Source organism: Syngnathus floridae, chromosome 4 (assembly GCF_059516105.1).
Source record: "Syngnathus floridae isolate MCC-2025c chromosome 4, RoL_Sflo_1.0, whole genome shotgun sequence".
NCBI lineage: Eukaryota > Metazoa > Chordata > Actinopteri > Syngnathiformes > Syngnathidae > Syngnathus > Syngnathus floridae.
The window spans coordinates 11,579,168-11,594,709 of NC_142416.1; the positions used below are offsets into that span (position 1 = coordinate 11,579,168).

At 39.2% G+C, this 15,542-nt stretch overlaps 2 protein-coding genes across 2 annotated transcripts; both read left to right on the forward strand.

The window, feature by feature from the left end:
* The first annotated feature begins 4,275 nt into the window (after positions 1–4,275).
* On the forward strand, positions 4,276–7,265 carry LOC148399102 (cysteine-rich protein 1). Its single transcript, XM_088374495.1, has 4 exons — positions 4,276–4,847; positions 5,521–5,615; positions 5,708–5,762; positions 5,843–7,265. The coding sequence occupies exons 1-4, from the start codon at positions 4,805–4,807 to the stop codon at positions 5,851–5,853; spliced, it is 204 nt and encodes a 67-aa protein (XP_088230621.1). The 5' UTR covers positions 4,276–4,804; the 3' UTR covers positions 5,854–7,265.
* Positions 7,266–7,677: 412 nt separating this feature from the next.
* pi4k2b (phosphatidylinositol 4-kinase type 2 beta) lies at positions 7,678–14,073 on the forward strand. Its single transcript, XM_088374456.1, has 11 exons — positions 7,678–8,218; positions 9,369–9,520; positions 9,764–9,844; positions 9,940–10,059; positions 10,155–10,286; positions 10,703–10,856; positions 11,130–11,191; positions 12,197–12,299; positions 12,550–12,683; positions 12,804–12,863; positions 12,975–14,073. Exons 1-11 carry the CDS (start codon positions 7,873–7,875, stop codon positions 13,146–13,148), a joined length of 1,518 nt encoding a protein of 505 aa, XP_088230582.1. The 5' UTR covers positions 7,678–7,872; the 3' UTR covers positions 13,149–14,073.
* The last annotated feature ends 1,469 nt before the right edge of the window (positions 14,074–15,542 follow it).

The window sequence follows — 15,542 nt, forward strand, 5'->3', positions numbered from 1 at the left end:
CTGGATAGTAACGCAAAGATACTTAACAAGAAATACTTAAGATCGGATCACGTTTAGTTTTTGCCACGTTTTACCATTCGGGTAAGATATGATTCTATATAGAGCTGAGTACGGAATCCGAGCGTAAGAAATACACTTTTTCCAGTCAAAATATTTCAGATCTATGTCACAACTATGTGACATGCAGTAGGGCCTAGATTCTAGGCTATATATACACAGTACGTTTGTGTGTGTAATTTAGTGTGTTTGCACTTAACCCATCCCACTAAGACCAGCCCAGTTTAACTCTCGACATTATTCTCTTGGTTTAGCTCAGTAATTTCACACTCATCAGAGCCACTCCTAATACACACATCCACAGACATTCTCTCCTCATTACGCTCCCTTTTCCGACTTTGATGATATGCAAATAACCCTCCTCCTCCTCCTCTTGCTCCCTCCTTCTTCCTCCATCCTCCCTCCCTATTTCTCTGCCTCAAGCAACAACACACACACGCACATACGCACCCATCACACAGGCTAATGCGCTGTGGCAGTGGCCACAGACAGGCGGGGAGGATCAATTTCTTACCCAGTGTGTTACCGATATTCATAAGATAAGGCCATGAAGAGGGAGGGAGGGGAAGTAGGGGGATGCTGCAGAGATGGGAGTAAGGAAAATGGCGAGTGGGTGTAATGAAGGGGAGGGATGGAGCCGGAGGAAAGGGTGTCCAGGAAAAAGGGATGAGTGGGAATAAAAGGGAGTTGTGAGATTACACGGGTGAGAAAGTGGTGGAAGTGGGGGAAATCTCACGGGTGCGCCGATAGGTGGATGCAGGATGAGTAAGTGGGTTAGGGTAGTAGAAAAGGGGGATGGGGTGTAGAGAGGACTCTGGGGGATGGGGTAGGGAATGGATGGGGTGGTAAGGGAAAACCAGGGATGTGTGTTGTGTGTGCGTATTTGGGTGGATGGGGGGGTCCATTTCGCTGATGTGCTCTCTTATTGGCTTGTTCAAAAGCTTGGGGAGGGGCAGTCACAAAGCACACTCTCCCCAGCTGTATAGGAAGTATGAGAAACAAAGCGATGGGGGGGGGTATGTTTTAATGTTGATTTTCTGGTCTAATTAAATTCCAAAATGAATGGTGCTTATCAGATACTTGTCGGTATAGAGACAAAGACACTGGCTTTTGTTTGAAAGAATTCTGCACACGCATGAGTTCTTGATCTATTATTTTAATTTATTTGAGACAGAAAGGCACAATTGGTAATGTGCAGAAAAAAAACCATCACATTTTTCAATACTGTATAAGCTGCAACATTAACTACAATGTATAAAAATTGCCTTTACAAAGATCATAGATCTTATCAGCATAATATAATTAAGAGTAAGCACAAATTTAAACTGCACTGAATTAAACAAGAAAATCCACACAGAATAGAAGCAGGGTTGGTGCTACACTGGGGGTTTGGGGGGGCTTTACAACCATCAGAAATTTGTGTTGCCCCATTTAAGCCCTTCCAGAATTTTATTGAATATGTTTATGAAATATTTTTTTAGCCCACTATGTACTGGTCAAGGCCTCTGTTCGTCTCGAGAGACAATAATCATCATCATCATCATCATAATAATCATAATCCTGGAGCCATCCCTGAGCAGAAGGCAGAATGGAAGCTATGTGTTTGTGTAGGCCAGTTGAACTCTGCCTGCTAAACCAGTCTGCTGACTCAGAATGAGTGACAGACATGGAAAATAGTGAACACGATTCATGTGTGTTCACAGCTGAAGAGCGAGCAAATTGCGAAAAATCAAGACAAAAGAGTAGAATGACAAACGCATCCCAAAATAATCATAATAAAATAATCCAGACTTACAGTACATGCAGGCAAAAACAAGAGAATGGTCAACATAGTAATAAGGGGAGAAACTCCAGCTTTCTATGGCTTGGTAAAGTAAAGCAGAGACACATTGCCAGACAGGGAACCCTGGGTTCATTATAAAACCTGGTAAAAAAGAAATAATAATAATATAAAAGGGCAAAGAGCTATGCCAAGAATGCACTGGCATGAAGCAACATATTTCGTTCGTTCCTTCTGCATTGCCTGCCTCTCGACGTAAGTTAGAGCCTCTGTTGACGTAGGTTAGAGCCATTCTGCATACTGCATTAGGAATTCAGTCCAGTGTAATCAATCACACAGTTTGAGCCTGGTCATTTGAGTTCTAAAATCATTGTTACAATTCACAGTTCATGTTATAACGTCACAAAATGATGTACAGTAGATAGACATTAGAACATAAATGTACTGTGTATGGATACATTTCAAGCCCTTGCCACGGAATTCTGGCTTTTATATAAAGGGAAATAACTGCATTCTCACTTTAGTTAACAAATATTTGCATCCAAATATTGTGATTATTTGTGTCAAGCAAGTTAAGTATTCCTTGACGTGAATGCTGCAACAAACAATACTGAAACTGCTTTGCCTTATCATGTTTTGGCAAACAAATGACCCTATAATGCAATCTAATTGACCCAGCTACTCACTTGTACAAGTAAAGGATCAGTTCCACGATAATATCACCACATATAAGAATCTAGGGATTTGGCAGATTAAAACGGAAAAACAAGGATTTATTTCCCAACTTTTCCATCCATTGACAGCCAAAGTAGAGATTATAGTCTTTAGATTGTCACAGAGGGGGGTATATTGAAAAACACCACATTTTGTTGTGAGCGCTACTTGCATCATAACATAAACGAGTATGCTTTTCTAATTCTCAGAGTTTTTCCACATTTCATTTTTGCTAAAACGATATACGGTGCTGTAAACTAATCCTAGAGTTATTTACATTGTTTTGAATAGGTAATTAGTATTCTAAGTACTTGTTTTCCATGTGTTTTAAGATGCAAAGCCATGTCAGAACAGTGTAGGGATTCCAATTCCTACACCTGCTAATGAGTGGATGCGAGCGGCTGAATAGAGAAAGACGAGGCTCTCCAGGGCTTTAGTTTGTGTGAATGTATCTCGACACATTAAAAGTACATTTATGTGTGGGCAGAAGAACCCCCCCCCCTTATTCTCAAAGCACTGGAGGGTTCGGCCTTGGCAAGTTTCAAGTCACCAGAGGAGATGAAGAGAAGCGCCAGTTCCTCCTTTTCTCTGCAAGGCCTGCCTGGTGGTTAACGGCATTCATTCAATGTTATTGCAAATCCTACTCACAGATCTATTCCCACATTTCTCCATCCAGTGTGTTGGTGTATCTCATGTGACTTGGCAGAAGCGAACCTTGCATTTGCAGTGTGCCAGAGCAGGAATGTGTTTGTCAAGAATTTTGGCAGGTTTTTTTTCAAATGCAGCCAAAATATCCACTGGGAAATGTGGTTTTAACGCCCCCTCTCATACCTCCTCTTGTTTCCTTTCATTTGCTCCTTTCACAATTACAGTACATTGCTTGGTTGTCTCTGCGCCTTACGCTCCCTTTCGTTGTAATTTCTTACTCTTTACTTACTTTATTTTTTATTCAATTGTATTACAGCCAGCAGGCATCTTCATTGATTCATGCCTTTTGGTGACATAAGAAAAGTACCCTGTTTTGTTTTCACTGCATATTCACCGTCTGCCCCTGTATTAAAATTCTGACAATTTCATTTCTATCAAAACACATTGGACTATATAACAGTGCCAGACACATGAATGCTAATGGAGAGACATGACACTATAGGCATCCTGTGGGGTCAGATGAGATACAGAAGCTACTTGGTATTCCAATCCAACATCTCCAAATCATGACACACAGGAGAGGGCTGTTGGAAAATATGCAAATGATGATATACCTCATATTTCATGACCTTCTGAAATTCATCAGCGATTAAAATGATGAACAGATTATGATGTGTCAGACAAGAGAAAACACATTTGAAATGAAAAACATACCAAGCATTCTTGTCCATATGAATCAATATCTGCAGTCTACATTAGTCAAACATGAGCAAGAAACACATGGACCCACATAAAAGTAGTTTTCCAACGATGAGGCATACTCAATAAATTCAATTCGAGTCCATCCTTTTCTCACTCATCCCCCTTTCTCACAAATGTCCCTCCTGAGGTCCACTTCCAACAACTATCGTGCGGGAATAACCGCCTCCACACTGACTCAAGAGTCTGCTGCTCTCCACGTGACTTTTTCCCTCCCTCCCAACTTGGTCTCACGCTGCCTCTCCTCCTGCTTTTTGGCTATGACCTCTTGTGATGTCACTGGAAATGGTCTGTGCATGAGTGTGGCTGTGGGTGCATGCGCGTGAGTATCGAGTGAGTGTCGAGCGAGTGAGAACAAGAGAGACAGAGGCAAAGAAAGGCCCAAGTGTCTGTTTTCCCTTCTGGATTCAATGGCTTGCCTACTTTTTAGTTTGAAGAAAATGTGAGCCGGTGAGAAGATGGCTGTGTTTGGAGTCTTTTTAATGTAACAAAATACATTACTCACATTTCTCTTTTATCCAGATAAGGGAAAGTGAATCTACAGTATATACAGTATGTTGAATATGATGGACTTAAAACAGTAAACAACTAAATGTGATTCAAGTGTAGACTTACTGATTTCATTTAATGATGTTCTTTTTTTTTTCTTTTTTCATCAATATCAGAGTTCTCTTTTTCTGTGACATTTCACTAACCACATCCTGGCTGTGACCTCAAAGACTGGCAACGGTTATTTTTTTCTCTCTCAAGTGAATACGCACAGATCGCTCTTTAGCAGAGCATATTCTTTCATCCTCAGTACCCCAGTCACATAGTAGGCTAGACAATCAATGATTACACACAGTCATGGTAAGTTACTGTCCAATCTGTGGGAAGCCTGTCTATTTTGGTGAGTAAATGACCTCTTACCTTTCTATGCCAGATAACATTTTCTCTCTCACCTGCTCTTTAGTCTTGTGGTTCAACAGAAGCAAATTATTTTGAATAGGTTCATTTTTGATACTGTCTATTTTACCATACCAGATAAGGATAAAAATATCATTCCTTTAATGGATTTTTTTTTTTTTTTTACAAGGAAAGGTTAAACTTTATAATACAGTGTTAAAACAAATTGGGATACATTCTATTTTGCTGCCACTCACTGATCTTGTTGGCCCAACCCATGAAGAAGAAAGCCATTTTATTTATTTTCAAATAATAAGTATATCGTATATCTTAAAAGATGCCTAGGGTGTACATTTCCTATGTCCTGAAAAGGTCTGGAGAGTCTTAGTTTTGACATACACAGCTCCATGTCCCCTACCATCTTTAGATAGAAAAAATATATTACATTTTCTTCTTTTATAAGCATGCAGTCTTTGGTTTCCATAACGGCAACAGGATGTGGGCGTAGTCAAACAGGTTTGCATAAGAGTCACACTTTTCTCTTTATTTTCTGTTTCTTATTTCTCTGACTACACATTAGTAAGAAACCACATCTAAAAGAAATCTTGATGACATTTATTACAGTGAACAACACATAGTCCTCTTTCTTAGCATAACCATCACTCATGTTGGTTCAGGTGAGAAGAAGAGGTCTTTGGGAAAAGATTACCACCCACTGTGCCTGAAATGTCAAAAGTGTAAAAGACAGCTCACCGCCGGACAACATGCTGAGGTAACTAAATTGGGAATATGGGACAAAAAAAAAAAAGAAGCAAAACGATTGACAAAGAATGTAAAAAAATACTCTTGATGATTGTGTTTCAGTATGATGAGAAGCCATATTGCTCATACTGCTACATGAAGATGTTTGGTCCAAGAGGTAGTTTAACACACACTCAAATCTAAAGATCTGATTGTTGCACTGAAATATATTTCCTCCATATGATTTTCTCTCAACAGGTAACAGGTGAAGACCAGAAACTGTCTGAAACCAACTGGACTGACCAAACTGATATATTATCATTGACTGACAAGGAGAAGAGAAAAAATAAGAATTATGGAAAACACAGTATTGGTGTATTTCATTTAAAAGAAAAAAAATGTGTTAATCATGTATACACTACATGTATTTTTACATTTCCCAACAGAATAAATAACAAACTGAGAAAACTGTTCTTATTTACAAAGCAATCACAAGTGCACCATTGGAAATTAGATGAACTGTGGGTTAATGGAATACGTAGCCTCTCCATCGGGCAGCCATACTATAGGAATGGAAAAGTGGGAGGAAAGAATGGGCAAGAGTGGAAAGTGCTGGCAGATCATACAAGAAGAATCTGAAGTAGGCTACACGTAATGTATGGGTTGTGTCACCTGATGGGAATAGTTGACACATATAGAGCGATATGATGATGAACTTCTCTGCAGTATCATGTGTTAGACCAGGCGTGTCAAACTCATTTTATCGTAGTCATGGTTTACTTCAGAGGGCCATTATGACTGTCAACGCCTTATATTATATAAAGTATAGGCTACACAACAAACTGATGAAGAACTACTTTTGAAATCAGAGACTAGCAAAAACCTCAGACATTTTAAAAATATGAATCGTACTAAAAATTCCGAGCAATTTTTCTAAATTGAACACAATTTATAATTTTGTTATTGACACAAAGTTGTTGCACAATTTGTCTTCGTGGGCCACATAAAAGGGTGTGGTGGGTCGTATCTGGCCCCCGTGGCCTTGGGTTTGACACCTATGTGTTAGATGGTTAATACTTACCAAGTGTGCCCTAATGAACAAACACAAAAACAATATAGAGCATAGAGACAAAGCAAATTGGACTTGTTTGAATGATGCTTTGTGTCTAGAATGCCTTTGAATGTGACTGTCTCTCTCTCATCCACCAAGATTATCCCCCCTTTTGCTGAATCCCAAGCACTCCTTGCTCTTCTCCCTCCCTTTCCTGTGTCTCCTTCACCCCCTAACCTCCTACCTTGATAAATCACATGGCTGCTGTGAAACCAGCTGGTTGACTGCTCATTTGCATGTTTCAAATGCACTGCCATATTAGAGAGAGGGGTGGTGATGAAGGGGCAGAGGGCTGTATGTGGAGCAGCCAGGGGTTAGCATAGAGCTGTGGCAAGTGTAAGATCAGGATTGAAGCTTCATCACAGTTTGATTTCAAAGCCAGGAAGAGAACCTATGAATGGAAAGTGGACTCAACAGGGTCAAGGAGACAGTAAAATAGACTCTATGTAATAGAGCAATGCAAAATGTGGCTGAATTGTGAAACAATTAATTGTATGTCTGTAATACGTATGATTTCATAGAAGTGTGTGGAAAGGAAAGCGCTTGAAAACAATTCTGGTTTTGCTGAGACTCAACGCGTGGCCTTATCTTTACGTGTGTGTCAGTATCGACATCTAGTGGTGACATAGAAAAACGAGTTGGTGAATCCATTACTGTAAAAGCTCTCACTCCTCATTTAGGACTATGATATAATATAATTTTATGATCTTGTACCGTGACTGACTGAAAATAATCCGATCTATTGGGTCTGGTATATGACTATTGTTAATTTTATATTATATAGCCGTCTAACTGTTCAATTCTAAATTGTTGTTACACTTACGTTTGTCGGACTTGGATATCAAAACTATTACCAAAACAGAATTTGTACGTTTTATATTTTTTAAATAGATATTTATGAAAGCTTAATGTTCGGAAAAATTCTCGATTTACGAACAGAACGCGAAGGCAACAGTCGAAAACGTCGAGTGAGCATGCGTACTAAGTAAACCAGGAAGTCAGACAGTCGGCGAATGCGGTCATGTTCAGTGTGAACGAAATGAGCTGGCTTGGAATAACGTGTTTGGCGTCTATGTACTCTTAAAGATACAATCCAATTTAGAATGGATTCTTCACAAGTCTAAACAGAGTGTGGTATTTTATTAGTGTAAATTTAAGGGGTAAGAATTGCGTGACAATGATGTCAGAATGCGACCCGACAGAGACCTCCGAACCTGCGTTGGATACCGAGACAACCGAGGTTTTTCCACCGCAGTCCAATTTCCTCTCTGTACAACGTCCAACAGTGTTATTTGACAAAAACACAGCGGGAGCGGGGATCCAGGCTAACCCTGGCGTTGCTGTACGAATTTCGGACTCGTGTGAAAGCGTCTTGACCGAGCTTGAGGCGGAAGGCTCCGGCGAAGACGCGTTATTGTTGCCGTGTTTTGCTGGGACCTCGTCCCCGCAGAGACGTGCCCGAGACAAGAGCAAGCGGAACAGACACAGCTCGTCATCGGACAAAGACACTTTAGCCTCGCCAGGTAAACATTGATCATAACAACCGCTGCTAGATATTATAGATATATTACGTCAGTGGGTTAGTTTGGTGTATTTATAGATACTGTACCCATTTGAGAGGAGTTTAGAAGATATGCTGGTGAGCAGTATTCGCGGCTAATATTTACGATTCAGAATTTACTTACACATAAACAGATCAAGTTTCAATAAGGTTGTTTATTTTATATTATTATTATTAATGTTATTTATTATTATTATATGCAATATAATAACTATATATATATATATATATATATATATATATATATATATATATATATATATATATATATATATATATATATAATATAATCTGGTGATTGATTTGAAAGGGGAAACGTTTTACTCTCAAACTGGGTCACCATTTCCACATAACCCAACCCATTTATTAGCTTTAAATCAACTTAAATCCTACTTTTAAAATATGACAATTCTGAGAGTAACAATGCACAGTGCTGACGTGTTAGCACATTTTACTCTCAAACTGGGTTACCATTTGCATGTAACCCAACCCATTTATTAGCTTTAAATTAACTTAAATCGTACTTTTAAAACGTGACAATTCTGAGAGTAACAATGCACAGTGCTGACGTGTTATCGTAGTACAATGTGTACAGAGTCGTGTTCACTCACACGCTCTGATGCAATGGTCATGATATCATCCACTGATGATATAACATTCAACTGTTGCCTTCATATTTTTAGGTTCTTTCGTCGTAGAAGAGCATGAAATAAGTCCTTAAGTATTTTTATTCTGTATTGATTCCCCTTTAAATTTTTAGTTTAAAATGCTTTGCCTCATTTCCTTACCTCATTTCTCGTGGGATGTATAAACATCTATTTTCTCTTTTATTGTGTGTCTGTGTGCTGTGCTGATGTTATTTAAGCACGGTCTACAGATGTAGGCTACAAGTAAACATGCTGATCTAATAGGCGTTAATATCCTGCTGCCTTTTTGAACACCTGTGTACACAAGTCATGAAGGATCCTAAAGGGACAATGTTTCAAAACTAAAAAAAATTTGACTATAAATATTTATTGCTGGTATTTGTGGCTTGGTAGAATATTGCTGTGTGATCAATGAACTAAGATTCTTGTATGGAAATAAATACAGATTTCCATTGGTACGTTTAGGTATCAACAGTGGGGACTTCAACCACTTTCCAGATGACCCTGAGTTTGCGGATATTATTCAAACGGCTGAGCAAGCCATTGAGGCTGGTGTCTTTCCCGAGAGGATTTCGCAGGGCTCCAGTGGGAGTTACTTTGTCAAAGATCCTAAAGGGGTGAGGAAAGGCATTCATTTGTGATGTTCTGCAATGAGACCAAAACTGTATTCATATATTTTTAAGTATTTTTTTTTTTTTTGGAACAAAGTGTTAATTTTTTTAGGGGGAGGAGGCTAGTCATTCGAGCAAAAGATTGTTGCATCAATAAGACAGAACGATGCACTAAGATTGTTCTACAAATGTTAGTTGTTTATTTTTTTTATTTGCCTTTTGGAACTCAAATAGTTTTGTCTTCAACAGAAAGTCATTGGTGTTTTCAAACCAAAGTCAGAGGAACCATATGGTCACCTGAATCCCAAATGGACCAAATATTTTCACAAGGTATTCAAGTTACATGATTTGTCTTCCTGTCTGATCTCAGCAGTCACATGTAAGCAGGTAGAATGCATCACCATTGTGTGCTTGACTTTTTTTAGCTCTGCTGTCCATGCTGTTTTGGTCGAGGCTGTTTGTTGCCAAACCAGGGCTACCTCTCAGAGGCTGCTGCATCGCTAGTTGATAGCAAACTGGGCCTGGGTGTGGTGCCAAAAACAAAGGTTAGACTTTCTCGTGTGTGAATAGTGGTTTATTTTCTTTCTTTATCAGCTGCAGTTGCAGCAAGTGAACTGAGTGCCCTCTTCTGTTCTGTCAGGTGGTGTATTTGGCGAGTGAGACCTTTCACTACAGTGCCATAGACAGAGCCAAATCCAGAGGGAAGAAGTACGCTTTAGAGAAAGTGCCCAAAGTGGGACGACGCTTCCACAGAGTGGGCCTGCCACCAAAGGTAGTACCATCTCCTTCTTATTGTGGTGATTTCCAAACTTTATTTTGCAGACCTTGGTTTTTTTTTTTAATTTATTTATATATATAAGAACCTCTGATTCAATCTAAGTAAAGCTTTGAAAGTATGTGAGATTGCGTTCTATACATCTGTGTTTTCTAGTGTGTGCTAGAGCGGAAGGCTAAACTATTAAACTACTTGCTATTAACTTTTCAGCATGACTCTATTTTGGACTGGTCACATTCTTGATGCAACACTTGTACTGGATTCAATTTGTTTGTGGAAACAATGCTGTCAGGAAGTAAAACGAGGAAGTTAGCTGACATATCTTCCATTTGATTTCGTAATTACACACAGCTAAAATTGAAATGCTGAGGGACAGTGATGTAACCCTTGGTGGTTTTCTCTCTTTTTTTAAGGTGGGCTCATTCCAACTGTTCGTGGAGGGTTATCGTGAAGCCGACCATTGGCTGAGGCATTTTGAGGCAGAACCTCTGCCAGAAAACATCAGAAAACAGCTCCAGTCCCAGTTTGAGCGGCTGGTGGTGCTAGATTATGTCATCCGAAACACAGGTTTGTCCTCCAAGTGTGCAACATTACAGCGCAATAGTTAATTTATTTTCCTGCTTCTGAAACTCCTCTCTTGCTCTCGCTCTCTCAGCCACTCGCTCTCTCAGCCACTTGCTCTCTCAGCCACTCACTCGCTCACCTCTCTCTCTCTATCAGAATGCAAATGTATTTTTTTTCTAAATGTCTACGGCCCGTTCAAAATAATCCACAGTTGAAAATCACTGCCTCATTCTATCTTCACATAAACATGCCTTAATGAAATATACTCCTTGCCAGATCGAGGGAATGACAACTGGTTGATCAAGTATGAGAAACCAGGAGCGTGCGAGGGACCAAAGGTGAGTCTAATCTTAGAACTAATAGCCCTTTGAACTTGTGCATGATGGCAATTTGATGGCATTAGAATTAAATGTCACTTGAACCCTTTACAGCAACATTTATTGAGCCAAGGTATATTTTACAACAGAAAAAAAATCACACCACACAATTAGCAGAATGGGTCATAAAAGGTGAATACACAAGTCAATTATGTATCATCTGTCATCACTGAATGTGCATTTTTACTTCTTTTTCATTTTTTTTACATTTTGCTTGACGCAGCAAACAAATTGAGTACGATGTAGTTGCTCCCTCTGCTGGTTACAGATAGTTACTTGAATTCAATGTGGCTCCTAAAAGAATAAAAAGAAACACTTTGATAGGGCAGAACGATTATGAAAAATCCCTATTGTATGGAAACCTGGAGCTGCCAATGCTGAGTAAGCATTTTTTTTGACTGGCAAATACGTTCAAACGTATTAGCATGTTGAACCTAAATAATGCCACGGGGTGTTGACTTGTATGTGAGTAAAAAAATTTGTTTATTCATAATTTGATGGTTTTGTTGTGGCTCTAGTGCATGATTTTTGTTAGCCCCCTTGCCCCCATAATATCGCGGGGTATGGGAGTAAATAGACTGTTGCAGATAGACAAACAACCCTTTATGCTCACATTGAGAATCTTCTTTCAACCTAACATGCACGTTTTAGCAATACAGGGGATGGGATTATACATGATTGACATTTCATAATGATCATAATTCATTGAAGTGAGTTGTATGTCCAGCCCTATTCTAAACAAGAAATCAATACAATAAAAACAGATAAAGGCTTGGAATACAGTTCTCCAGATTCCTGTGGACGCCAGAGCCATCTTACTACTTGCCATCAGTCATTATTATCCACATATCGATTAACAAGTACAGGGCTGTCATCTGTCAGGCCAATTATTCAGGCTTGTGGACAGCGATCAATAAGGGATGGTGGCGTCAGCCATTAATCATTGAATCTCTCTTCTTGCTGCAGGATGCCGAGTGGCTAGAGAACAGTTCGGAGCCTTGCATTAAGATCGCAGCCATTGACAATGGCCTGGCCTTTCCCTTTAAACACCCTGATGAATGGAGAGCCTGTAAGTCGGAGCTTTTAAAGGATTGATTCCTGGTGATGTTTCACATCAGTGAGCTTTGATAATGAAGTGATTATGCCAAGTTTTAATCTGACACTTTTTTTAACAGTGATTGAACTCCAAGTTATTTTAGAATGTTGACCAACAGGATGTATGCATATGTCTCAATCTTACAATTCACATACTCAAACCATCCTGTATCTGTGCTGTTTGAGGTCAAATGTTGAGAGTTTGTCTGATGTTCTCTCTTCAGATCCCTTTCACTGGGCGTGGCTCCCCCAGGCCAAGGTGGCTTTCTCCCAGGAGACCAAAGAACTGGTGCTGTCCCGCCTCTCAGACATGAACTTTGTGCAGGACCTCATTGAGGACCTCTATGAGATGTTTATGGTACAGAGCAACAGCGTACTTTTCACAATTGATTTTTTAATTGTCAAGTTTAACATTAATAGTCCAGCAAAAAGATGCCAGTAAGGCTGCAGCTAACGTGAGTCGATCTCTTCTCATCAGAGAGACAAAGGCTTTGACAAGACCATGTTTGAGAAACAGATGTCCGTCATGAGAGGCCAGGTATTGTTGTCTCTCTTTAACCTTTAGTCTGTCTTTTTCTTTCTGAAGTGTTGTCTATTGATAATTTCCATTGTTCTTGAATATAATCAACATGAATCCTGCCTTCACCAGGTGTTGAATCTCACCCAAGCTCTTAAGGATGGCAAGAGCCCTCTACAACTAGTAAAGATGCCCCGCGTGGTGGTCGAGCGCAGCCGATCAGGTGGCCAGGGCCGCGTGGTCACCTTGGGCAACGCCTTCACTCAGACCTTCCACTTTAAGCGACCTTTTTTCTCCTCTTGGTAGAGAGAGGGCATATCGGTGTTGGGTTCAGTTCTGAAGGCAAAAAGTGTCAAATAAGTGAGGTGATATTCTGAAGAAGTAGGATAAAGAATGTTTTTACCGAGCACTTATTGTGAGGGCAGTGTATGATGTGAATGACGCTTGAGAGGATAACATTACATTGTTAGTGTTTCCTATCGATCGAGCCTTTTTGGGGTTGTCATGGTTAGATAATCAGCCTAAATGAGCTTTGTTTATAGCTAAACCAGGCAATATTTTTTTTTGTCTGTATTTTTTGTCCACAATTTTATACTATTAACGGGTTTTACCAGTGGGTCAAGTGACAAAATAAGACCTCTGTGGTCCACAGGTGTTTGACATTCTCATAAAATATTGCCCCTAAAAAAGTGCATTTGTAAAGAACATCCAGAAAGTTTCACTTTACTTTGTTAGGCCACTTTCACTAAATTTGATAAACCTTTCCAAAATTTGTTGAACAAACACAAAGCCAGTGTCTTCAACCCTTACAGTGCTACTGCCAAACTCTTGTCTGCAGAAAGATTCTGTAAAGCCTCAAGAAAAAAAAAAACCCATACATATATCTTGTTTAAAACTTGAATTTAAGCCTCATGAAAAGAGGAAGAGGACATAATGCTTGAATGTTTACTATTTATACTCGTGTTTTTTTAAACATTTCACAGGGAGTGATTACTGTCAAAAACAATCTCACAACACTGAATGTATTTGTTCTTTGACATGTATTTACCTCTGCATGGAGAATGGCACCACTGTCACCCCTCTTTGTGACTTATTATTTAAAGAGGAAAGTCGTTGCCATGGATTTTCTTCCTTAGGTATGCATCTTGACATTTTTATTCCACCTTGATGATTGTATGATCAAATTTGTATATTTAACACAATTAATAAGCTTTGGGAGCATTTAACCTGCCGTTGGTGGTGTTTTATGGCTTTTTTTGTCTTTGTCTCATTCTGACAAAAAAACATGAAGACTCCTTTGCTGTGCCACGAGGGAATTAGATTTACACTTGAGAAATTAAATATCTCTAATGCTGCAACTTTTGTTACTCACCCGCTATGGTAGCTGTGCTCTGGTTTTACAAAATGTGGCACTCGCCATGTTTGAAGTGGCAAAGGAAATGGATCATCTTTGTGACCTCCACTATTTTCAGGCTGTATGCGTTTGAGGACCAAAATATAAGTTTACTATTTCACTCCAACTGTGGCTTCTTCAGCCAGTCAAATAATGCAATTTTATGTTTTGATTCAGTGTTTACTTTTAAATTGAACGTAAGATTACTGACGCTTAAAAACTCGCTTGAAAGCTCCCGTCTTATCCATTTAGACTGCAACATTCTGTTGAACAGATTCTCATTGTTTATTTGATTATTAGACTCAGTGTATTATAACTGTTAAAAATACCCCAAATATTTACTGTACTAATATTTTAACTGATTTTCAATGCATTCCTAGGTCTGTATAAAGGGTCTTATAATAATAGTGATGATAATAATTATTGGTAGTAGTTGTAGCAGCAGCTACTGTATATTTTACCATCTTGGCAGAGTTTATTATATTGTTCATTGAAAGTAAAGATGTCACGTAAAAACTAAATCCAGACAGGCTGCATATTAACGCACTGTGATGCAGGTCATTTAGTGCCTCGCTGATGCTTATGATTTATGTTTGTATGAACACTACATATGAGGTGGTAAAGATGAAATATACTGGGATCAATAATTGTGAAGCTCACCTGCAAACAAACAAGCATTCAGTTACGCTTCCATTCACATCTCTGGACAATTGAGAATCTTGTGTTGCAAGAAGAACGTTTTGAAATGTGGGAGGATGATCATCAGTCCAATCTCTTGAGGACTTTAATTTCCACGCGTACATGTGTCATAGGTGGCACATCAGCTATAACACTGAATTAGCCACCATATTTTAATGATCACGCAAATTGCTACAGCTTGTAACATTGTATTTAATCGTTGACCTTTTCTTACTACACTCATTATGAGAGTGTGCCACGACTGAAGGAGGTAAAGCAGAATGATTGAGAACATTTATTTCAGGGCAAGTCAGGTCAAAAAACTTATTTGCTCTAATGTGGTTCTGTGTCCCCACTAGTATAAACACAGTATTCTGAGTAATGCATTTGTGGAATATGAGTTAAGTAGCTATATTTATCCATCTCAGTGGGTCGCCATTTTGCCACTTGCTGCCACCTGAAAATGAGGCCAGAGATGTTAATGTGTCGACTGTAGGCCTGTAAAGCCCTTTGACAGTCTTTTGTGATTAAGGGCTATATAAATAAATTTGACTTGACTTATTGATCACAGTGCCGAAGGGCTTGCTCGGGCTCTGCTAATTACCCCTTTGAGTCTCTTTGTAATTAAG